At 36.9% G+C, this 24,333-nt stretch overlaps 7 protein-coding genes and 2 non-coding genes across 9 annotated transcripts in view; 7 read left to right on the plus strand and 2 right to left on the minus strand.

Annotated features, from left to right (window-relative positions):
* Positions 1 to 24,333, minus strand: part of LOC135432898 (uncharacterized) — an 80,324-nt gene that overhangs the window by 40,134 nt on the left and 15,857 nt on the right. The gene's annotated exons all lie outside the window — the stretch shown is intronic.
* On the plus strand, positions 144 to 1,445 carry LOC135432993 (uncharacterized). The gene is made up of 2 exons (XM_064688909.1): positions 144 to 296; positions 368 to 1,445. The coding sequence occupies exons 1-2, from the start codon at positions 286 to 288 to the stop codon at positions 1,392 to 1,394; spliced, it is 1,038 nt and encodes a 345-aa protein (XP_064544979.1). The 5' UTR covers positions 144 to 285; the 3' UTR covers positions 1,395 to 1,445.
* On the plus strand, positions 5,652 to 5,723 carry TRNAM-CAU (transfer RNA methionine (anticodon CAU)). Its single transcript has one exon. It is a non-coding gene; the product is annotated as a tRNA-Met (tRNA).
* On the plus strand, positions 7,205 to 7,276 carry TRNAM-CAU (transfer RNA methionine (anticodon CAU)). The gene has a single exon. It is a non-coding gene; the product is annotated as a tRNA-Met (tRNA).
* On the minus strand, positions 12,834 to 13,634 carry LOC135433038 (uncharacterized). The gene is made up of 2 exons (XM_064688969.1): positions 13,557 to 13,634; positions 12,834 to 13,363 (listed from the first exon to the last, which is right to left on the minus strand). Exons 1-2 carry the CDS (start codon positions 13,632 to 13,634, stop codon positions 12,860 to 12,862), a joined length of 582 nt encoding a protein of 193 aa, XP_064545039.1. The 3' UTR covers positions 12,834 to 12,859.
* LOC135432959 (uncharacterized) lies at positions 13,935 to 14,754 on the plus strand. Its single transcript, XM_064688861.1, has 3 exons — positions 13,935 to 14,015; positions 14,077 to 14,391; positions 14,494 to 14,754. Exons 1-3 carry the CDS (start codon positions 13,950 to 13,952, stop codon positions 14,707 to 14,709), a joined length of 597 nt encoding a protein of 198 aa, XP_064544931.1. The 5' UTR covers positions 13,935 to 13,949; the 3' UTR covers positions 14,710 to 14,754.
* LOC135433039 (uncharacterized) lies at positions 17,988 to 18,588 on the plus strand. The gene is made up of 2 exons (XM_064688970.1): positions 17,988 to 18,062; positions 18,142 to 18,588. The coding sequence occupies exons 1-2, from the start codon at positions 17,988 to 17,990 to the stop codon at positions 18,586 to 18,588; spliced, it is 522 nt and encodes a 173-aa protein (XP_064545040.1).
* On the plus strand, positions 19,721 to 20,341 carry LOC135433040 (uncharacterized). Its single transcript, XM_064688971.1, has 2 exons — positions 19,721 to 19,807; positions 19,871 to 20,341. The coding sequence occupies exons 1-2, from the start codon at positions 19,721 to 19,723 to the stop codon at positions 20,339 to 20,341; spliced, it is 558 nt and encodes a 185-aa protein (XP_064545041.1).
* Positions 21,661 to 22,122, plus strand: LOC135433041 (uncharacterized). The gene has a single exon (XM_064688972.1). It carries the CDS (start codon positions 21,661 to 21,663, stop codon positions 22,120 to 22,122), a length of 462 nt encoding a protein of 153 aa, XP_064545042.1.

The raw sequence follows: 24,333 nt of genomic DNA on the forward strand, positions 1-24,333 counted from the left end.
CCATTCGAGGGTTTCGATTTACCGAAAGAGAAGATTTTGCAAAAATCAAACATTTACAGTACACAATTTTTTGTAATCGCGGAGGTTAAAGATTGAAAAAGAAATAATAAAAAAAATAGAAGCAGAATCTTAAATGTTGATAGGAAAAACAAACAAAGCAAGCAAATGTACATAAAAACTTTGTGATGGCTGCTGTGTGTAGGCGAACAGATTATTTTGAATGTGATATTTATACAAGTAACACGAATTTTGGCTCTAGACAAATTGGAAAATAACAGAACAGAAATGAATTCCTGGTAAGTATTAAAGATGACGCGCATAGTCGTCAGTTCTAGAGCGTCTTCTAATTACTTTTCACCAATGGCAGGCTGCGTGATTCTCTAAGCGAGATTTTGCGTTCCAATCGTCACACAGACTGCAAGTTCATAATTGAAACATCGACAGGCAGCAAAGTGTATCCCTGCCACAAATTGATATTGAGCTGCGCCTCTGAGGTATTTGATCGCATGCTCTTTGGCAGCTACAATGAGTCCACTAGCGGGGAGGTGAAGCTAAACGATGTGGAACCGAAAGTGTTTGAGAAGTTCCGCGAATACGTGTACGGCTACGACGTTGAAAAACTTCAGGTTTACGACTTTGATACACTTGTGAAACTGGCAGAGTTCGGCAACAAGTATCTGGTAGAGTCCATCAAAGAGGACTGCGTGCGCCAGCTACTCTACCGCAAGGACATGTACGACACAGATGAGCTGCTGCGTCTCTTTCAGTGCGCTCACACGCTCAATAGCTCGCCATTGATCGAGCAGGTCTCCCGTGACCTTAAAACTCATGCAAAGAGGGTGCTTAACCACTCGGCCATCTACCAGTTCGGCACAGACGTGTTCAAGCTCTACATTCAGGTGGTAGAGGGCAGACTCAGTGAGGCAGAGCGTTTTAATTTGATTGAAATGTATATTAAATTTCACGACCTGGACCAGTCTAACATAGATTCAATCACCACTGACGCGGATACAGATGAAGAAATACAAACATCAGAAATCAACCCCGCGAATGTCAGTGCTTTGGCCGATGGGGAGGGTAAAATTAGCACGGACTTTATTGCCGATTTACTGGGACTTATCGACTTTACCAAGTTCACGCCCAAGGAATTCTACGAAGGCCCCGGCAAATCGAATTTACTTAACATGCAGCAAAAATACGAGCACCTCTACAAGATCGCTAGGACCTGTGCACAAGCTGTGGCCCAGGAGGAGCTGGAGAACAAGCTCAGTAACTGTTTCCTCTCACCAAGCTGTCACCCGGATCTTGAAGTCCAGCGACAATACTTGACTCGCCCACACGTGGCCAACTCAATGCGACGGTGCGGAACACTTCGCGAATGGGAAAACTTGTAGTTTGTGTAATTGGAATGCCAGAATCATAATTAAATTTTTAAATATTTTCAATACCAATTTTCAATATATGAACAACATTCATATATGACAACAGTATAGAACTAAAAATAAAAATAATTAAATATAAAATGTAAGCTAGATGCCCTAACACAATATCCGTGCAAAGGTTCATTCTTCCTAAAGATTTAAAATCTTTATTGATGGCTCTGGCGACCTTTCCATATTTCAAAATATTTTGATTTAAAATCTTGTTATGTTTTGGCATCTACGCAGGAAAACCCTTTTTTAGTCAAAGTATATTGAAGTAGAGTCGGGTCTTTCGTCTAACTTTTTACTTATTTAATTGTCCTGCAAATTAAGACCATACACCTTATCCGGTATGAGCAGACAAATCAATTAATGTTGGGCTTATCCCCTAATATTTTAAAGTTTACTAGCCCATGCTCGGTTTGATACATCTACACTAATGTTCGGTAGGCCAATAATTAGTATCGATTTATATTGATTAATGAAAACGGGCCCAAAATTGTTTGAAGTTTTGTTTTGGATCGACTTCCACTAAGAGATCTTTGCTAAAGAGCCTTTTTCTTCAGTTTTTCACACGGCTACCATTTTCTTAGCATGCGCTTTCATACACATGTATGTGCATCGCTTAAGGCCTTACGGTTTGAGATGTGACAAAGTTTTATACATATTGATATTGATTTCTCACCCAATTAACGCAATTTGGGAAGCAAGAAAAACCCAAACTATCATGATAGTGGATAGAAAAACTATCGCTATCGATAGAACCAATAATTGTTTTGGAGTCTGCAGCTATAATTTGCAGCCATTATAAAAATCGTAGAGAAAACTATTACAACTGCAGTTCAGAATATTGAGCCATAAACATGGAAAGCCAACTGCAGATGGAAGGAAGTTAGGGGTCGGCAGGGTTAACCGCAAACAGTGCAAAGCTAAAGCCGCGTGTTTAAATTAATTGCCGCAAACACACCCAAACCCCAAATAAATTCATATATATTTTATACCCTGTACCCAAAAGCCAATGCAAACAATGCAACGCACATCTGTATTTCAGATCAACAATAATAGCCTGGCAAAGCCGATTCCTAATCTATAAACGAGTCAATTTCGAAAATGTAAGAAAGTCAATGAAAACGTAATTCAAAAAATCTTCAAAATATTACCGGGCTCCTACTATAACACACTTACTGAGCTGACCATTATAATATTATAAATATATATAAATTATAGTTTAATTTATTTTTTTTTATTCCCCGTTCAATTTATATATATTTGTGTATTAAATACTTCAAAGAAATTATCGGGACCACGAGCGGTTTTTTTTTTGAGTAATATTATAAAAATATTAAATAAATTTAATTCTTACAATAATTATATGACTTATGTTTGAAATGCGCGCTATAATACTTTTATATGTTTGTGTGATTGAATATCTGGGTATCCGGCAGTCGTCCACTTTCGATAGTGGCATTTTTTTGTTGCGCATTGCCCTTTTTTGCGCATTGCCTTTTTGAAGTCTGCCAATAATTTGTGAATGCAGCGGCTGCTGATGTTGTTACCGTAACTATTGTTGTTGTTTTTAATTTACCAGAACCGCATTTAAAACATTTGACGCAGTGGCAACCATTACAAATGTCAAGCAATAAGTAAAAATTTAACTCGCGAAGCGTTTGCTAACTATTACACAGATTAAATGTATATGTATATGAAAGGGTTGGTCCTGACCGATCGCCTTCAAACTCATTTTCAAAGCTCTACAATACAAAATAATAAATACGATTTTTAAGTCCACTCGAACAAAGATAAATTGGCGTACAATTTGTATGCAATTTTTGTAGTAATTACCACGGGTGGAAAAGTAAAGTCCAAAGTCCAAAGGAAAAAAAAACCTAGCCTGTACCTCTGTACAAGACTTTGTAAAAACCGCATCTATAATATATACATTTAATACATTACATTTTATTTTTAAAAATCAAATATTACACTACCAAAGAGTAATTTTTCTATAAGCCTTAACTAGTTTAGTAAAAACATTCTCTTCATATCTCACCCTTACTTGTTCTAGCCTGTTGTTAACTATTTTTGCACTCTGAACAGAGTATTGTGCAGCCTGACCTTTACTTGCTTTTATATCTGAATGCCAAAGTGACAAATCCTGTGCGTGATTGCAATAAATTTGGAGATTCCAGTACCAAGCGAAGCTCAAAACTGCAGTTGCACAAAAGTCAACAACGAGATACGTAATGCCAGACAATAGAAAATAGTAAGCGAACAAAAACCAAAGAAAAAAAAGAACCCATAACTTTATCTGGCACGCCGAAGGTTAAATATCCTTGTAGACATATGGCTTAAAGTTTTGAAAATATATAAAGAAAATTGTAAAGCTCTTAATTGTTGAGTTTAGTGAAGATATCTTTAAAATAAGTATGGAAGGAGCTTTACTATTAGAGCAAATTCGTAATACTAAATCATATGCTCTTAAGTTTAAAAGATAGCGCTATGGCCGCGATAACTTAAAACAGCTTGAAAAATGTGAAAGATCTGCAATACTCTTTGTCAGCATTGTGCAAATGATTTCCATGATACAGAAGATGGATATACGAATACCGCGTGTTTTGTACGTGTGTTCGGCAGACAGGAAGGGTTAAAATCACTTCAATATTCGCAGCGAATGTTGTCCAATATTTGCTAGAGCTGCTCTCCGAGCTGTTTGTTTCTGACAACGTGTCCGGATAGTTTTTTTTGTCAGATCAGTCTAAAGGGGAGCAATGCTCCTTTTAAATCGACGTATCGCGACGTTAAAACATATGCCTCAACTTTTAATCGCTTAGAATTTAACTCACTTAACTGTGTAAGTTTCTGTAGCAGCTCTCCCTTCGCCGCTCAAATTATAATAGCTATAGATACAATTGCAATTCCATCGATTAGAAATACCTGCGTTCAAAATTTCATGTGTCTAACTCTTATAAGTTTTGAAAGAATGACATAACAATTGATACGATAGTTTGAAATAGATAATAAGCAACAATCAGACCAGCCAGCTTGGTATCTCTCAAAATAGATATAGTTGACACAGAAGGGCTTGCGCACAAAATCTACTAAATGCCATCAATTAGGTTTTATAAATACATTTTGTTATACGCTATTACCGGAGCTCTTATTAACTCGTTAAGCCCAAAACTATTGTCGCTTGGAATTCATTTTAAAATGTTGTGCTAAAAACATACGCGTAATTAGATCAGCGCCTACTTTGACTCATGACCATAAATTAACTATATAGTTATTTTGTCCACTCAGCGTTATGGTCCAATTAATTATAAAATATTTTCAAATTAAATCATGTCATTGCAAACGGTAAACGCATTTTTGTAGATTAAAAAAAAAACACAATTGTCTGCTGCATAATATGTACAATAAGAGTACATGAACTTTAAAGCCCAAATAATAAAAATTTATGGCCAAATAATTGCAATCTCATTAGGACAACCCCGAAACCAGAACATGAACATGACACCAGTCCGAGCCCGGCCAATTTGTAGAGCGCCAGCGCCATTCGGGGACGCGTAAATTTAAGTATCCGCATTTTGTAAAATATTTAACAATAATTGAGCGTAAAATAATCGCACAAAATGGGCCGTCCATCGATAAAGTCCACGCATGGCGAGAAACTCCCAACTGCCCGCCAGTTGGTCCCCAGTTGCCGTGCGCGTTAATTGCACCGATTCTGTTGCCGTTGTTCCTGTAACATCGCATCGCACATGGACACGGATTGCGGCGACAATTGTAATTAAATAGACACCACACATGGCCGACGCTCCTGCCCTCTGAAAATGCATACGCTACAATCGACAGCGGCGGGCAGACATGGTCAGATATGGGCTGCAACGAGGCTCCATGAGATAACTCTGGTGTCTTGTGGCCCTATTTTGTACGGACAGTGGAATAAGAACGAAAGTTCCTCGTAACAATGATGAAGAATTAACTTCGGGGTGCCTCTATAGATTTGCAATATTTTCTATTCTTACTCACATTACGTCATTTTATTTCCCGGCCATTCAATATAGTATTCCGAAAATCAAATATATTTTTGTTTTGAATTTATTTTTTAGTGTATTTTTATTTATTTTATTATAAAAATTCTAAAAAACAAAACAAAAGATTTGGTTTCGAACGTTAGATTATCCGTTGTTTTCCTTTAGCTGAAGTTAGCAATTTGGCAAGAATCACAACGTAAGCAGAGTGGCGCAGTGGAAGCGTGCTGGGCCCATAACCCAGAGGTCCGAGGATCGAAACCTTGCTCTGCTATATGTGGCTTTGGTCAGTTGATCATTTTTTTTTAATGGAAATATTATTATTAAAAATTATTAAATCAATTATTATTATTAAAAAACCAAATGAATGCTAGCAACTAAAACTGCCATACTTATCCGTAGATTTGCGAATGTCATTTTTGGGAAAGTTATCTTGAAAACTAAAACAATCTTGACCTCAGCGAACATGTCGATCCGATCCGCAATCAACATTTTTATGACAAAGGGAAATCGTAGCAATCACGTCTGCGTATGTTAACTAAAGCCAGCTTGGGTAAAGGAGCTGAGACTAGGCAACCACCCAACCTAGCCACCAGCCTTTTAAACCACAACTCAACAACTCAAAAGGCTCAAAAGGAAACACCCACCAAAATCTAACTCCACACATTCTGAACAAAAAAAACAGACAAATTGCAAAAAAAAATAAATAAAATAAAAAAAAAGTGTCAAAAAAATACGCGAGGAACATTTATTGTATATTATATTGTTTAACATACTTTTCGGATTATGATTGAACAATTTTACTAAGATTTATGAATTGTAATTTTTTATGTGCGCTCCTAAAAGTATGCAACAAAAACTGTAAAGTACCGCACGCTCCGTTTGGGTATGCAATACAATTTTTTATTTTTGTTCTTTTTCGGTCGTTTTTTTCAAAAAATTTGGATTTCCAAACAAAATCAAAAAACGTGGTATGCAAGTCGAGTCCAGCGATCAGTACGAGTTCAAAAAGGTATAACTTTCCAAAATCGGACCATTTTTAGCCGAATTATCGGAAAAAAACGAAAAATCTTCAAAATGATAACGGCATTTTTTAAATCGCTGTATCTCGGCCAAAGAAGCCCCGATTTTGGAAAGATTGGTCTCATTCGACTCGTGGTCACAGCCATTTTCAGCCAACATCGTAATTTTTGCAAAAAACATAGTAGTTTTTCTCAAATTGGGCCATTTCTTAGAATTCAGATTTTTTGGTGTCAATCGATAGTCGGGATCCGTACATATGGTACCCGAGATATTTCAATTCTGCTAAAAACAGCTACAAACGGCTATAAATGGCTAAATAAAGCCCCTGTTCGCCTGGTATTTTGGCAGATTTTTAGAAAAATCTCGGATGACGGTTTTCGGCGTGTCGCGATTTTTTGAAAATTTCTAAAATTCAAAATAAGTGTTTTTTTTTTAACAAATAATATTTGTAATTTACACACCTTGCAAATAAAGTGGCTGGTTAATGCCGCGATCGGGTTCGAGGAAACAAGACCAGCAGCTGGAATTTATATTATTAGCTATTCTTATTAATATTATTATTATTACAATCTTACTCCATTAAATGAAAAAAAAAATTACAAATAAAAATAAAAATAACAAATTAAAAAAAAAAAGATACTAAAACCCCTTATGAATGAGATTCGAACCCACGACATCTTCATATTTCTTTATTTGTATTGACATACGCTTTTATCCACTCGATTTCCAAGCAGCAGAGTGGCGCAGTGGAAGCGTGCTGGGCCCATAACCCAGAGGTCCGAGGATCGAAACCTTGCTCTGCTATGTGAATATATGATTGCGTTTAAGCTGTCAACTTTTTATTTTTATTCCACTGTAAATTACCTGCACAGCATTTGTTTCATTTAAAGCGAAAGTTTGGTTCATTTATTAAAAGTAATTGAGTTGTTGTTGGCATTAATTTTCTATGCGCAGTTTATGCTTTTACTGTTGTAATTCGGGCTTCGATTATTTCAAGAGAAGTGGGCGGAAAACTCTCCATCCAGACAGCAATCTCATAAAAATGAGTAAAATACATATTATAATCGATGCGTATGTGGTTTTTGTATATTATATATTAGTTATGCATTGAACCTTGTCATGAAATTGTTAATTGCGTGTGTGGGACATTAGTGTTTATCTGGTCAAGAATCTTGAAACGAATATAAAGCGAACAATTCTTGTCTGGCTCGACGATTATTGTAACTGTTTGCGTAATTTGTTGACAATAACCCAAGTAAACAGAATTCTTCGAAAAGAAAGTCAAACAATCAAACCAAACCCCATCGTAATAAAAATTTTACCGACTTCCGCTTAAAGCCAAACAATCTAAGCACGCCCGGTAGCTACGTCGTCTTACAAGATTTTATTTACACCTACTGTGAAAATGTTTACACTCCAACAGACAGCGCCGAACGAAGCTGGGGAAGCATCCCCTGACGCTGAAATGCGCAATATGTAAACCTACAGGACGCCCAAGGCAGCGCCCCAAACAATTGAAAGTGGATTTCCGGCTTAAAAATTTCTCAAAAGGTGGCAGAGGCAAGAGAAGAGAAGGCGTTTCAAAGCAGTCGAATGCTAAAACTCATAAAACGCGAACGTGGAGGTGTCGAAAAAATGCTAACGGCCTGCATAATACGCTGGTCTGGCGAGGATGAACTGGCGAGGGAGCCAGAACTGTGGCCTGAGGACTTGGGCTTGTCATAGCGTAAATTTATGTAAAAATTTGTAGCAATTGCAATAAGTTTGGCGCCCAGCAGCACAATTCACAGGAACAAATAATTTGCCCGATTTCTAGGCGAATTTTATGCGCATATTATACAGAAATACTTTCAGGTTATAAAGTCTTTAAAAATAACGCTTTCAACATTTCTGGAGAGCTTTCAAATATATCGAGTTTGGAAGGTGCACTGAACTAGAGCTCAATTAACTTAAATACGAGCATATTTTAAATGCAAAATGGCATTAAAAACTTTACGAAAAACTGATTACAATTTCGCCACAAGTATTTACCAAGCACTCCATGAGTCTGATTGTGAATCTGTTGCCAGTGCCAAGCCAATTATATACAAAACGTCTTAGGGAATGTACAAACTGGAATGCAAGTCTAGGCCACCAGCCCAGCCCAATCCAGAGCCTAGCCCGACCTTAGACGCCACCCCTACTTCCTCTAAGGCAAAGATTCAAAATTAGCTCTCAGCTGGCAACGCCTCACAGTGCAAATATTGAGCGAAGTCGACTCCCCGTCCACTCGGTTTTGAGGGCTACGGCAACAAACAGTTGGCAGACAACATTTCATTTCATCAAAATTTCGACTCGCTTATTCCGTAGTTGGAATTTTTCTCACTGCCGACTGTTATTTTTGGCAATTTGTTTGTTTGCCAATTGTCTGCCGGTTATGCTTATCCTTTTTGTTGGCCAGGCTGATGTAATAAGATTTCATTTCTCTGGCTGTCTTTTTATGCCAATTAACATAATATTTGTAAGTGGATTTTCATACTTGAGCGGAATCCGAATAAAAAAAAATTAAAGAAAAAACTTTAATTTTGCCTGCGCTTCAGAGAAACTTTGCAATGCCATTGAACTCGCAAGTTTAATCAAAATTCGTGCGCTATTCATAGACTCCACGATAAGATATATATATGTATATATATATGTATACATGTATATAGCGAACGAATTTGACTATAAACAGAGCTAACACCCTTTCGCCTTTCTTATTGCTTTTGCCGACCCAGGCACTTTGCATTTGCCAGGCACTTCAATTATGTGACAAAAATTATTATACCAACTTCATATGCCGTGCGATTGCGATTCCGATTCCGATTTCGACTGCAGATACAGTCTGCGAAGCTTTAAAAGAAACGGTCAAAACTTTGGATCGTATGCAAATCGAGAAGACCGGAGCTGTGATAACCCACAGAACCAAGCTGGCGTGTCGCTTTCGAGGTTAAGGTCTTAAGCACCAGATTTGTGCTCCATTTAAATGGAAGAGCTGTCGTCGAAACTGACGATTAAGAGTTGCTAGTGCTTAGCTTCGGTTTGGCCAACCATCTAGAAATTATGATATAATCATAACATACGGCATCAATAGTTCAATAAACTCATAATAACTGGACGTGGCTTTCAGTAGATCCCACACGGGCAAACATAATTGAAAATATCTCAGCATTGAATTCCTCACTTCTATCACGTGCCCCAACATATAGAATTTCTCATTCCACTCAAATCCTCCCATTTGCATGTATAACCCACATTTTGATTTCTTTTTTTTTAATTTACTTGGTTGCGACTCATTTGCTTACAAATCCATTTCAATTTGCTCCCATTGATCCGGTTGTCTTAAATGTTTCACAATGCATTGATTCCAGTTTAGTTTTGCTTTTGTTTTACCTCACATAGTTAAAATTTGGAAATTCCAAGTGGAACTTTGCTTATCCGCAATTTATAGACGGATTTTAGATTTTGATGCTCTGTTCACAAGCTGAACATGGCATATTGGTTTAATGCTATGTCTGGTCGATTGCCTGCCCATCGGTACCTTCCTTAGATTTTAATAGATAGCTTGAAAGATGCAAAAATATTCTAACCGCGCCCATAATCACAATCACAAAGCATCAATATTGTCTTAAGTAACAAATTATGGTTAAAGTTAAAACCCACAACTTTTACATTCCAAAGACTCTTTTCCACCTTTTTAAAACACTGTAAACAGAGTATTGCGCAGTCGTTTGTACCAACATAGAATAGTGTGTAGACATCTGGTTGTATGTGAGATGAATTTAATTATCATAGATGATAAAACTGATCTTAATCACTTTTTATAACTCTATTTAAGTACTTATAAAATTTAAGTCGATTTCAATAAAACTTAATTTATTTTGGTTTTTTCTTTTTAAATTCGATTTTGGTTTGTAAAAAATGCATATCGCTAAGCTTGCCAAATAAATTCAATGAAATACATTAAAATGTCAGTAATTGAAATTCGCCTGCATAAAACCAGAAAACAAAGTTAAATATGGTATAGTACTCGAAAGTGGTGTACTTGGAGATACCCTGGACATTCTGGCAAGCTGCCGTAAAAAATATTGAACACAGCACAGCGCTAGCTATATCGTAAATATTAAGTATTCTGGATCGAAAATATTGGATAATGGGCAATAATAAATTTTAGGTCGATCAGACGTTTCTTCCTTTCATGATCAAGAATTCTTATACATAAATGGTATCGGATCGGCGAAGCTTCCCTCTGTTTGTTGCATAAAAATGCATAAAGGGTTTATACCCGTTTTTATCGAATTTCTATGCGTGCTGGGTATAACAAAATTAACATTTATTTGTAACAAATTTAATGTGGACAATTTAAGCCAAGCATAAATGGCGTCATTGGCGGACCAATTGCCCAAATATAATTTTTTTCCTTTAAAAAAATTCAGCAACGTCCATATATACTTGTCTATATATGCAGCTGAGAATGTTTTAAACAAATTTTGTCCACATTTAGTAGGAGCCGCGACAAGTGAGAAAGGTGTACTGAGATCCCCAAAGATCTAAGGTAGAATATTCGTCTAAAGGAAATAATTGCTTTAAATATCCACGAAGACTCCTTTCAACTTATTTCCCAGTCTGCAAAGTTTTCGATTGTTGTGTCCGCATCTTAGTAAAAGGAAAACAATTACAATTGAAATTAACATGCTAATCAGGACAACTAATAAATATTATTATATCGGCCGAAAAAAGGAAAAAACACCTGTCATTTAAGTAAATTAAAAATATTGCACACTAGTTAATAGTTGACCTAGTTAGTCTATTTCTGAAAAAAGGAAATCCTTGAAACTTCTGAAACAAATTTCTCCCGATTTTTTTGCACAAATTCAGAGGAACATAATGGTAAAGAAACTGAAGCAAATAACGTGGATATGTATTCAATGGTTTTCGTGTTGATTTCTTTCATGCGTTACACATTTCGTGACAAAATTATAACAACCATCGTACAAATAATAAAACTATATATAAGGCAATCAATGCCGCCTTGAATAAAAATTTGAACAGAAGCGGGTCTGGGAAATAGGATGGATCAGAGACAAATGCCGCTCGTCTATTATTCAAATAAGGTTCGACATGAGCTCGAAACTGTGAAGAGAAGGTTTGAAATATAAAAAAAAAAGTGAGCTGTAGACATATATATGTACAATATATGTATGAGAATTCGCACTTTTCTAAGTTATTGCACTTTTCGAAGCCTGTGCGACAATTTATAGCCGTCTTTATGCGGGCACTCGTGAGCTTAGATAAATTAATTTTTCCTTTTTTTTGCGCTGTCTGCCGCTGACTCACGAGACTTAACGAGACATTACTGTGCTGTCAACGACTTTTGGTTTAAAAGATGTGCAGTGCATCCTTAATTACAGAAAGTATAGAACATAGCCGAGAAAGCCTGCTGCTGCACACCCTCCTCAACACATTCTTCAGTCTTGTTGCTTGTTTTCTGAAATACATTTTAAATGTGCAAAGAGAGAAAGAAAAGTAATCAACTATTTGCAAGTTTTTATTATGTTTGAAAAGAGTCGGCAAACTTTACGAGCATTTCTATATATCTTGCTCGTAGGCTCCATTACGTGGCTTGGTTAACAATGTAATGCTCCATGAATAATGTGCAGCTCATAAGATCAGATTCTGGCTAACTGCATGACGTTATTTAACATGAAATCGTCTCTGTTGTATCTAGCTACAACAACTGTAGCCAAAACATCGCCGCTAACCCTTAATTTATGCTCCTAACGATATCAGTCCAATCAACACATGAGTGCTTCAAACCCCCAAACACATGACATGCTACAAAATCGCTCTAAATCATTGTCGGCTGTTTCTCATCGGGGTACATCACCGTCTTGGCCTCCGTCTCCGTTTTCGTCTCCGCCAACGTCTCCGCCAGTCTCCGGCCGTTGGTGGCTATTATCAGCGTCATCAATTCGCTGCCTGCAGACAGCTTGTCACCGTCGGGTAAACATGCGAATTTCGCAGTCGAGCAGGCAAACACGTGACGATGGAGGTGACTCTACCACTGCCGTTGCCGCTTTCGCTCCCGCTGCCACTGCCTGGTGAGGACAACGTGTCCGACTACCCAATGACGATGACGCCTTATAGCCGACAATGACGTCAATTGTGCGACAAAAGCCATTTTGCATACTAAAATCAGACAAACAGAGCAGGCAGAGACAGTACTGGAGATATTGTACGCATATTGCACGATGACTATAATTTAAATTGAAGAACGAAGTGTTGACAAATTTATAACATTCAAGACACCTTTATTGAACATTAAGTACATGAACACCCACAATATGGTGCATTCAAACACTGGCTCAATTAGCCCATGCTGAACATTTTAAGATTTTTGAAACCTTTGGACTTATCAACTCGTCCAAAAAGCGTACCCTTGAATATCTGAACACTCTTCGGCTGGGTTAAACGTAGCTTTAGCTTGAAGTTAGTCTCTGGCAAATAGCTGGGTAGCAATTCCTCATCCACTGCATAATCCTGCAGCGTGTAGGTGTCCTTCTGTATGGGGCACTCTTTAAACCATTTTCCATGACGCATTAAATCCTGGTATATTATGCGTGCCAAAGGTTCCCCGTCGCGTTCCTTTAACATCCTGCAAAAATTCAGGGTCGTACTGATGAGATTAGTGAAGTTACCCGGCTGCGTCTCTAAAGCAAAGCTAGCTGACAGCTCAATATCGTCCATGATCTCCAAGGTGTTGATAAAAACATTTAATGAACTTTCACTATTGTTTTGCAATTGTATTTTCACGTCCACCAGTTTGGGATTGGCCTCGTAGTCGAAGCGCATAAAAACAATCTTAAACGAGCGCTGAAAACAAATGAGAGTATCTTCAAAATAAAAACAGAAAGCTGCTTATACCCTGAAGACATTGAAAATGGCTAAAAAGGACAGGCAGAATATGTCCGTCTGTGCATCTTTATAAACGCATCAATTTCCACAACTACAACTTCAAATTTTATGAAGGAAACTTTCAATTTTGTTGTCGACTCTCTAAACTTACCCATCCCAAAGCCACAGGAAAGCTTGTTAATAGCACGAGTGCCAGAACGTGGAAAAATTGGTACAACTGTGCACGCATCTTGATTCAATTATTTACTGACTTTTTTTCAATTAGACATAAGTCATAATATAACAATGATCAGGGGTCAAGCGTCAATGGAGCCCAAATTGTTGTGCACATTAAAAAGTCTGATCAAATCGCACATTGCCATGGCAAATTGAGTCGACTAAGTGTTTATCTGACTTTGAAATGATTTGGAAACCATTCAGGCATTTTATTTAAAGCCATATTTCCGATAGCATCGATTCAAAATTATATTTGCAATTTTGGTGATGGTTTCCCATCATTATATAAGCCGGGGGGCTTTTTGACAATCGACAGACATCATAAGTCATGTTTTTGAATAGTGTCATTTTGCTGCAAATTCTTTTGGCCCTTTGCCATGGCGGTTTGGCCGAGGTGGGTGATCAATATAATCGTTTCCTGATTGCTCTTTAAGAGATCAATTTGCATTCGTCAGAAAATGATGCGGCCTAAGTTCAAGGACATCAAGATCTGGAGTGATGAGAAGATGGTGAGCCACAAGGTGACCTACGACAATTCGGATCCGCACTTGAACTTTTCCATGGAAGTGCACCAGGAGCTGCACGATGTGGATGTGCACTTGGAAGTGCGTATAACTAACAAACTGGATCCATACTACACAACCGCTCTGAACACCACCATGAATGTTTGCCGAATTCTCGGCTTTGCCAACAAATCACCAGTGGGCCGTTTTGTGCACGGTTTCATACGTGAATACGGCAACATTGTTGAGAGCTGTCCGATCGCCAAGGTGAGTCCCAGTTGTGTGCGTTCAGGCTTCCGTATATTATACAGTCGCCTCTTTTAGGGCAAATACAGATTTCGTCACTTACGCTTTAATCGCAAATTACAGGGCTCATACTTCATCAACAAGTTCTGGTGGCCAGAAGATCCAACAACGGCCATTCTGCCTGAACTCGAGTTTGATATTCAGTTTGAGGCCCTGCATCTGGATGCCAGCAAGAAGCGCACGGTTATCATGAACGATCACATTACTGGCGAGTTCAATGTTCAGGATGTCAGCAACCTAAAGCCCGGTATATTCGCCATGCTGCCCAAGACGAGCTAAACCAAATAATTCATGCAACTTCAATTTAACCCGTTTCTTTCTTTAACAAGCACTTTCAATGTTTCAATGGTATTTCTTAAATTTGTCTTACAATTTTTTCCTAAATGTAGTAAAAAGCAATACATTTGCTAATAAGCGCAAACAACACCTTTAGAACATGTTCTCTCATTTATAGAATATCTTCCGAGTTTTCAGGCTTCAAAATTTATATACCCTGTACGCAATGGAGCGAGTTAAAAGGGCACAATTTCTTGCAAGTGTAGAAAAAAGAAACCGTCTCCCACCCCTCATAAGTTATAATATTCTTTATCAGGAAATTCCCCTATAAATCGAGTGTAAAGCGATTTACCGTATTTTTTAGAATAAAGGAGATGGAATCTCGGGTAATTCCACCCGCCAGTATGAAAAATAAAGGCCTCAAGTTAGAGTTGTAATCCAATTCACATGAGATATATATCACAAGTTTTAGAAATTTAATCCTTCTTGGTGGAAATGAACACCAATGATTTGTGGGCGACGTTTTGGTCATTTTTTATGAATACGTGTTTCAAAGATTTTGTGAATTCAGATCGAAAGTGTGGCAAAACTACCCACAAACGAGTGCAACTTTTTTGTTTACAAAATTTTAAATTTCTGCTAGCAGGAAACGGGTGAAAAAGGCCAGGTATTAAATTACCTATATACATCCATAATTAATTTTGATATTGCTTTTATTATTTAGTGTGTAAAAATTCGAAGAAAGTTTGAGATTGACTCTTTAACTTAATTATGTCGGTTTGAAAAAGTCAAAAAGAAAATACAAGTAAAATAAAGTAATGATGGACACTTACCGCGTTATGAGTAGTCATAATGCATCTTGATGTTATTTCTAAAAATAAAAAGGGACAAGGTATATTTTTTTTAAATATAAATAAATAATTATATTTAAAATTGTATAAACAAATACATGCATAATTTCGGTGCAAGATGAGAGTGGTCGAAAGAGGGAAATATATCTATGCAATGGCAGCTGTTGTTATACTTTGGCTTTTAGCTGGAAGTAGGCATGTCCGATCTCATACACATAACGTGCTTATCAGTTTTTATCGATATATTGTCTTACCTTTAAAATATCAATAAAAATTGATTTTGAATTTTGTAGCATAACTCAAAAACTATGTGAGCTAGATAGACAAATTTGGTATGTAGATTCTCGTATAGGACAGTAGTCGAGCACACTCGAGTAAAACGTACTTACTGGATTCTAGCTCTCAGACGTTGGGAAATAAAGCTTTTCGCCGATTGCACTCTGCTAACTGGCGTCGCAGAAGAAAGTAAGCTCTCTCAGGCAGATAGACACGATCATATAGCTTTAATATCCATAAATATAATTCCGTTCACACAGACAGAAATCAAACACACGTCCGGATAACAAGTCGGTCATTGCTTAAAACCAATATAACCTTGTTCTATTCTATTATATACAACTAGGCTCTGTTCCGATCTCTGAAACCTATATAATACACAACTTGTATGGTAGCTAATAAATTAGAAATATTTTGGGAACTTTCTATTTAATTCTTGAAGTTATCTTCTGTTTTTAGTAATAACAATTGAATACAATTGCCTTCAACTAGCTTAGCTTTGTCGATATATATCTATCATGTCATTTGTCATGAACAATTTTGTTCATATTTTTTAGCACTCGTATTTTGCATATTTTTGCCAAATTTCACAAATTGAATTAAAATGGCCCGTCAAATGGGCCATCACGGCACAGACGAGACAGCAAAAAATTAATATTCAATATATTTGCAATGAAATGTTTTTGACTTGCGTCGTGTTTATTGTATTCCCTCTGACAGTTTGCGAATTTTAAATGCGCTTTTGACTGCGAGGTGGCAACCGCTTTGATTTCGTGAGCATTTTATTTGATTTATGGGGCTGCCGCTGCTATTGGGCTGCGGGTTTTGAGCAATTGACTGTTTGTTAATTATTTAACTTATTGAGGAAGTTATAAACTCTTAATTGCAATTGCGCAGTGTTCAAAAGTTTCAGTGCAAACTTTTTAAGTTTGTCTATTTACTTTTTATGAGAGTCCCTTCACTAATTATAGCACATATTCAGAATACAACAACTTACAAATTGATGGCTTTACACAAAAAATGAATCTAATTCTGACGAATACTTTGTGGCTTTGGTAATGTGTAATGCATTAGATAAGATATTTCATACCCCATCAATTATACTATATACAAGTATATTCTTGATCAGAATCAACAGTTCAACCTGTTACATCGCAAAAAATGCCAGCTGTGGGTTATTAAAATACAAAACATAAAAGTGAATAAATACAATTATTCAGATAATCAGTATTTTCGGTAAACATCAATTATAACAATCAATTGGCGAAAAATTGCCATATGTGTGTTCAAGTTGATTTTCTTTATCAATCGACATTTTGATTCATTTCTGCTATGAAATTCTTCACAACAAGTTGAAAATATGAAGTATTTAGCAGAACTTTCGATTATTCTGTGCCTCATCCAACGTGCAACTATGGTAAATATAAAGAATTCTTAAAAAAAAATTCGTACTTTCGTTATTCTTATAGATGACCAAAGCTGTTCTTTCCAAATCGCCTAATTGTGATGAATATAATCGAAGTTATCTGCGTAACTTGACGGTAGATTTGACGAATGACAAGATGAATTTGGATGTGGACGTTATAAGTCCCTTATACTCGGGCTTACGGCTTAATATGGAGTTCTTCACCCGCAAATATAAATCGAACACCTATCAAAGCTTTTATCAATACTCTCTAGACATGTGTAACATTCTGAGCAACCGAAAAGGCAATATGTTTAAGAAATGGATATCATCATTCAGATTTCATGGTAACTTTTTTCGAAATTGCCCATTTCCAGAGAACCATTACTACATAAGAGATTACAATAGTTCTGAACTTGATATTCCATCGTTTTTTCCGCCCGGCGCTTATCGCATTACTACAAAGCTGTTTCAGAGCAAGAAGGAAAAAAGACATCCGGATTTTTTACTTGACTGTAGGCTTGAAGTTGAAATTAAATCAATGTAGTTCTATTTACAATAATAAACAATTATGCTCGGAGCCTATTACTAGTTATTTTCAATAATATTGATTCTACCCCTAATTTGAATTTTGCGAAAGGCAATTAAAATTAGCTTAGCCCAAACAACTGTTGGAATTTTTAGTCCATAGTCTCATGTCCAGAAACACATATTTCAAAGATCATTTTAATATTGTCGTTGATATAAAAATGTTCATAATTTACATTTATGGCATTAAAATCATTTTGTTACTCTTGGCTAATCAGCTGTCTGTCGCCGAAGCCGTGAGTTCTTATTGTAAATCGAGAGGATTTCAATTAATTATATATAGTAAAGTCTAGCGTTCTCATCCAAAACGGACAGTATAAGTACAACCCCAACTATTTCGAAAACTTCACCATGAACATCATCAATAACACGCTCAATCTGGACATGATGATCAAGAAGCCTTTAACCCGCGGGTTCAAATCGCATGTCGACTTCTCTATAAGTTTGGGCAAAGCAAAGCATTACCAGCGCGTATTTGCCCATGTTTTAGACACTTGTGGAATTGTTTCGGCACTCCAAAATAATATTTTCAAAACTTGGTTCAAGAGCATGCTGAATCATGGCAACTTCATGCTCAACTGTCCAGTCCCTGAGGGTCATTATTTTCTGCGGAACTGGAAGCTGGACTCACAACTGGTGCCGCAATACTTGTACGCGGGCGATTATCGTGTCTCTTCTCACTTCTTTTTTGGAAAACTCAAGACAAAGCAAGAGGAATTTGTATTGGACATGACTATCTTCGCAATATTGAAAACAGATTAACTATACAATTGGTGTGTGATGTTAACTTTAACAAAATTGTAAAGGGCATCAGTTATTAATGCTGAATGTAATAATGCACTAATAAACATACTTGCCCATTGTTTCTGCAATTTAGTAATATTTCTTTCAAAAGGTTTTATAATATGGTTTCGAAATATGTACTGCTTAGCATGAGAGGTCTCCGTCTTGAGCAGTACCAATAGCCGAGACAATAAAGACACGCCTATCAGCCTAGGTCTTTTGCAAACTAGTCTGCAAGTATGAAAGGAATACAACGTTGGATGCGTTTTCCTTTTTGTTGCAGGTATTAAGGCATAGCTCGAGAATGATTAGAATGGAACCAAATTTGTAATTCATTTGCTTGATACCTCCGCCTATTTCCCCCACAATTTAAAGAAACAGCCTTGCGATTTGGTATATGCCTGAAAATATTACACAGACCCAATAATGACTATAATAGTCTTACTCGATTGGTTTCATGTTCAGGGTATAAAAACAAGAAGCCTTTTTAGTGTGCCATTTATTAATATACAAGCTAACAGCAATTACACGTTGGTCATTTTCGTAATCGACTCCAATTTGAAAACTCATTAAAATTGCTAAAAATTGTTGTTTACAAACAAAGTCTACAGCGGCGTCACACGCAATGTTTTCAGATTAATCAATTTATAGCAACATGTTTATTATTAAATCCAAAAAAATATGAAAATGTCAACAGGCAACCAAAGGATCGCAAGAATCACTTTATCGTCGCAGGTTCGTCACCATGCTAAAGGTTGGAAACTTTGCCATTCAGACGGGTTACTACTACCTGCGGGATTGGCATTTGAATGGAAATCTGGTTCCATTATTTTTGTAATTGGGTGACTACCGGATTGGAGCCAGTTTTTTCTATGGAAGGTACAGAAAAAGTAGCGAAAAAATGTGCGTGGAGTGCGCAGTTGAGGCGATATTGCTTTGACACAAAACCCACTCGTTCGTAAATATATTTAATAAATATATTATGTCTGATTGCTCGTCAGGCACCAATGACTAGATAATTGAATTCGCTTGATTCTAAAAATATATAATAATAATTTAAGAACTAGCTTACAGTCAACTTTAACAATAGTCAGGTGAGAGAGCCATAGCAATGTGGAGCTTAATGTTTCTGAACGTTAAGAGACTTGTCTGGTGTTTTATATTCCTGCTAGCTCTTCGCGCCAACAAGGTGAAGGCTGTGAGTCATCTTAAAGTTATTAAATGAAAATATATAGTATTAGTTTTAATCACTTCTTTGCAGAAACACATAACGTTGACAGTAGGAGAGAGCCGTTTCAACCGTGACTACTTTGATAACTTTACCTTCGTACTAGACAATGGCAAGGTCTATTTAGATATGTTTCTAAAGAAACCGCTAATAAAGGGTTGGTATGCTAGACTGGACTTTCAGCTTCGGGTGCCTAACTCCAAGAGCTTTCAGAGCATATTCTCAACGAGTGTAAATGTGTGTAATATTGTGAACGTGTACAAGAACAATCTTTTCAAGAAGTGGTACATGAACCTTCTTAAATATGGTAACTTTCTGCGACAGTGCCCCTTAAGTCCCGGCCATTATTACCTACGAGGCTGGCAGTTTGGTAATAATCTGGTGCCGCCATTTATTTCGGGCGGCTCCTATCGCTTAGAGACCTACAATTTCTATGGCAGGTACAAAAGCGCCGACGAAGTCTTCATAATGAGCTGCAGCGCTGATGCTACGATTACCGCATAAGCCATTGAATGGTTGAAGGAATGGAGGGTAAAAATAATATAAAAAAAAATATTCCTGTTTATGGCACATGTGTCTAATTCAATTTGGATGTACTTTTACAAAAAAGTGTCCAAAATGTTATGGGAATTATCGACTAGAGGCCGACTAGAGTTATAGAACTGTATCATTTGCCATGTAAACTATTTAATAGGTACTTTATATTATCTTAGATTATTTACTAAAAATCAGTTACTGACATATTGTCATTAAATTAAAGATACATTTAAATAAACACCTAAGACAGTAAGAAGTTGAAGTGCATCTACCTTCAGGGACAAGCGATGAAGAAAAATACTTAAACGTATAAGACACTTTCATTTTAATACAATATGTACATACGAATTAGAAAACAGTTTACTATAAAGCTTCCTATACTCATATACTTCACGTCTGGGATACCTGCAGCCCAGCTTACGGGAAAAATTTGCTAAGCCGCAGAAAATATATTTAATAATTCCTTATATGGAGTCTCAAAAATTGGTTTAAAGACGACTGGACGAAACTTTTAAAAAGAATGGCAGGGGACAGAGTGGAGCAGGGGAGACAGTGTGGGCACGAGAAGTCAATATTATTTTGTAATTGGAAATTTTTTTAAGGTTGTGTTCGGTATAAAAAAACAGTATTCATAATTAGGGCATGCCATGTTGCTAAAAAATATCCCAGTAGAGATTACTCAGTTAAAAAGATACTATGTTCCTTGGTGTAAAGGCCCTTAAATATACATTTATACTTATATGTTAACATTCATACATGCAGCGAGTTTATACTACTGTCAGGATCCACCCGATCTGATAACTATATCAAATACCACAAATTAACTTTTCGTTATTAAGAAAACTACTTGGCATACCTGGCTCCGATGAGTATCAAAGTAAAGATTTGATACGAATGCATGAGCAAAATCTTGTCATCATCGGACTTATGTCATATATCTATTATAGTAACAATTTGTAGGAAATATAGTTCTGGTAATATTAGCATATTATCTGTGTTAGTGTATAAAAACAATAAGCCTTCTTAATGTGCCGCTTATATATGTATATAGCAGTTACGCATCAGTAAACTTAGCTCAATTCCATTCGCCAAACCATTGTGAAAATTATTTAAACAGTTTACGAACAAAGTCTACAGTCGCGTCACACGCAATGTTTTCAAAGGCCATTAAATTGTTTATAGCAATAGCTTTATTAGGATTAACAACTTCTATTTTGGTATATACCGTAAAAAATATTGTTGAAACACTAAATGATCTAATTTAAAATAATCAACAGGCAAGCAAAATGGTTTTCAAAACCGGAGACTGTACATACAAACGAGATGTTTTTTCCAATTTCACACTTCAGATCGTTAATGGTAAAGTGAAAATGGACATGACTCTTGTAAGGATACTGAATGCTGGTCTAAAGGCCCATTTGAGTTTTGAATTTCGTGTGTCCAAAAGCAAATCATATCAAAGCATATTTCAGCATGATATAAATTACTGCATTTTACTCAAAGGCTCGCAAGAATCACTTTATCGTCGCTGGTTCGTCACCATGCTAAAAGTTGGAAACTTTGCCACGAGTTGTCCCATACAGACGGGTTACTACTACCTGCGGGATTGGCATTTGAATGGAAATCTGGTTCCATCGTTTTTGTACCTGGGTGACTACCGGATTGGAGGCAGCTTTTTCTATGGACGGTACAGGAAAAATAGCGAAAAACTTTTGTTGGAGTGCACAGTTGAAGCGATATTGGTTTGAAACCAATCCGTCTAAAAATGCAAACACTATATAATAAACAACAAATATTATGTCTGATTGCTCGTCAGGCACCAATGACTTGATAATTAGATTTGTCTGACTTTAAAAATACTAATTTAAGAAATGATTTGCCATCAACTTTACCAAGAGTCACGTTAGAGAGCCGTAGCAATGTAGAGCTAAACGTTTCCGAATAATGAGAGACTTATCTGTTACTTTTTGTCCCGACCATTGTTGCATACGAAGCTTGCTAGCAATAATCTGGTACCACTATTTTTATTAGGCTCCTATACCTTAGAGACCTACAATTTATATGGCAGATGCAGAAGCACCGATGAGCTTCATAATAATCCAATGAAATGATTTTGACTATTTAAAACATGGCTAGACCTACTCTGCTTTTAAGCATTATTGTAACCTTTTACCAGCGCGACTGCCATCCAATATATAATAATAGAATCAAAAAAAAAAAACAAAAACGATATTGCTTAAATGTTAGCAATGCTCGTTGTCGTGAAAATTCGAGAGGTCAAGCCTGCGGGCCACTTAAGCTCCGTTAGACAAGCAAACGGAAAATGGGCTTTAGCTGCAGTATACCAAAGTTCATTGTTAAACTTGACCAGCTGTTTCTGAATACCCACTCTGATATTCGGGTTGGCCACTGCTTATCTTACACTCGCATTCTGTTTCAAGTTGTAAATCTTGAAAAATTGCCATTCAATGCAAAGATTTTGAAAGCATTTATCAAACAGTTGGCTCAAAGTCTGCAGGAACATTCGATACATAGCATTTGTTGAGTATCAAACAATGAAAATATATAATTTGGCGTTAAAGTTCTTACACTGCCAAAAGCTTATATATATTATTCAGTAGACTAAAAGAGAAAGAAACTTAAAATCTTAAAGGTTTATACCCCCCAAGTTCGTAATATCGACTTTTAAACAATATTTAAAACCATTTACCGGAAATGTAAGCATACGTATATTGAAAATATATCTATATCAACTCGGCTGTTGACAAACACACTTAGCTAAAATTATAAAACCCTCTCTATACTACTCTCTAGTATAATTAAGGATTTAATAAATTATTACTGATTAAATACATTACAAAGAAGAACAAACACATTTTCGAATCTAAACTCGAATTGAATTTCTCTCGGTGCACTTTAAGGCAAAGACCACTGCCGAGTTGGACTAGCGACAACCTTCACATATGGCACAGGCACACAGCCGCACAGCCAGTCAGCCAGTCAAATCTGTCCATTTGGCTAATAAATCCTTGAGCAGCTTATTGAGCAACGTCTGCGCATAAATATTACGGCTGGCAACTGGCCGAGAACAAGGACAGAGGGCGACAGTGGCATAGCACCAGGAGTTGCCTCCATTCAATTTTCACTTCAATGCCTTAAAACATCGCCCCGATGCGCCGTGCCCCTGTGGCATTTAAGCATCACATTCTTTGACCGCCTCGTACGTGTTAAATAAAATTCGACGCCGGTTTTTTTTTGTATTTATACTCGCTCTGAAGTAAGGAAGAGTATATTGGCTTTATACATCCATCGAAAGGTGTGTCTACAGTCAACTTTTTTTATGCTAAGCTAACAAGTTTTGCAAGGAGCTCTCCATTGATCAACATTGCGGCCAAGTTAAACAGGAAGACTATTTTCGACTGATTTAGTGCGGTAATTACCCAGTTAACAGAGTATTGCGCAGTCGTTTACACCCGAATGCAGTGCTCTTAAATTTTTTTGATTATAGCTCACTCACTAGCCTGCAAATTCTTGAGCTGACATTGGATTTCGGTTGCCTGTCGTGCTGGTATGCCTGGCCAGGACTTTTTTGTTGGTGCTGTTGCCTGTGCTTTCTTAAGTACGCTCGCTGCACTAAAAGGATATGCAAATTGTTTGAATAGCAAACGACATGCTAAACAATTTTTGCTCTGGGCTTTATAAAGAAAGAAATCTAACGTAACATTTCTCTTTTGCATGTTTTGACACTGCTTTTGGTCAAACACTTCTTCTTATGGCCATCGCATTTTTGTTTGTTTTTGCGCATTAAGTTGTTGCTACAAGGATACGAGTACAAGGCATGTCCTCAACCTCGATGCAATGTACGGCAAATGTTTTGTTGTATTTCGCACCCGCTGGATATAAATCACAGTGTCCCATGTTATTCTGCTCCCGCCCTAGGACTCCTGTTGGATTATTGA

This window comes from Drosophila montana, unplaced genomic scaffold, assembly GCF_035044405.1.
Source record: "Drosophila montana isolate Dmon_TW-CO22-7 unplaced genomic scaffold, ASM3504440v1 contig_3216_1, whole genome shotgun sequence".
NCBI lineage: Eukaryota > Metazoa > Arthropoda > Insecta > Diptera > Drosophilidae > Drosophila > Drosophila montana.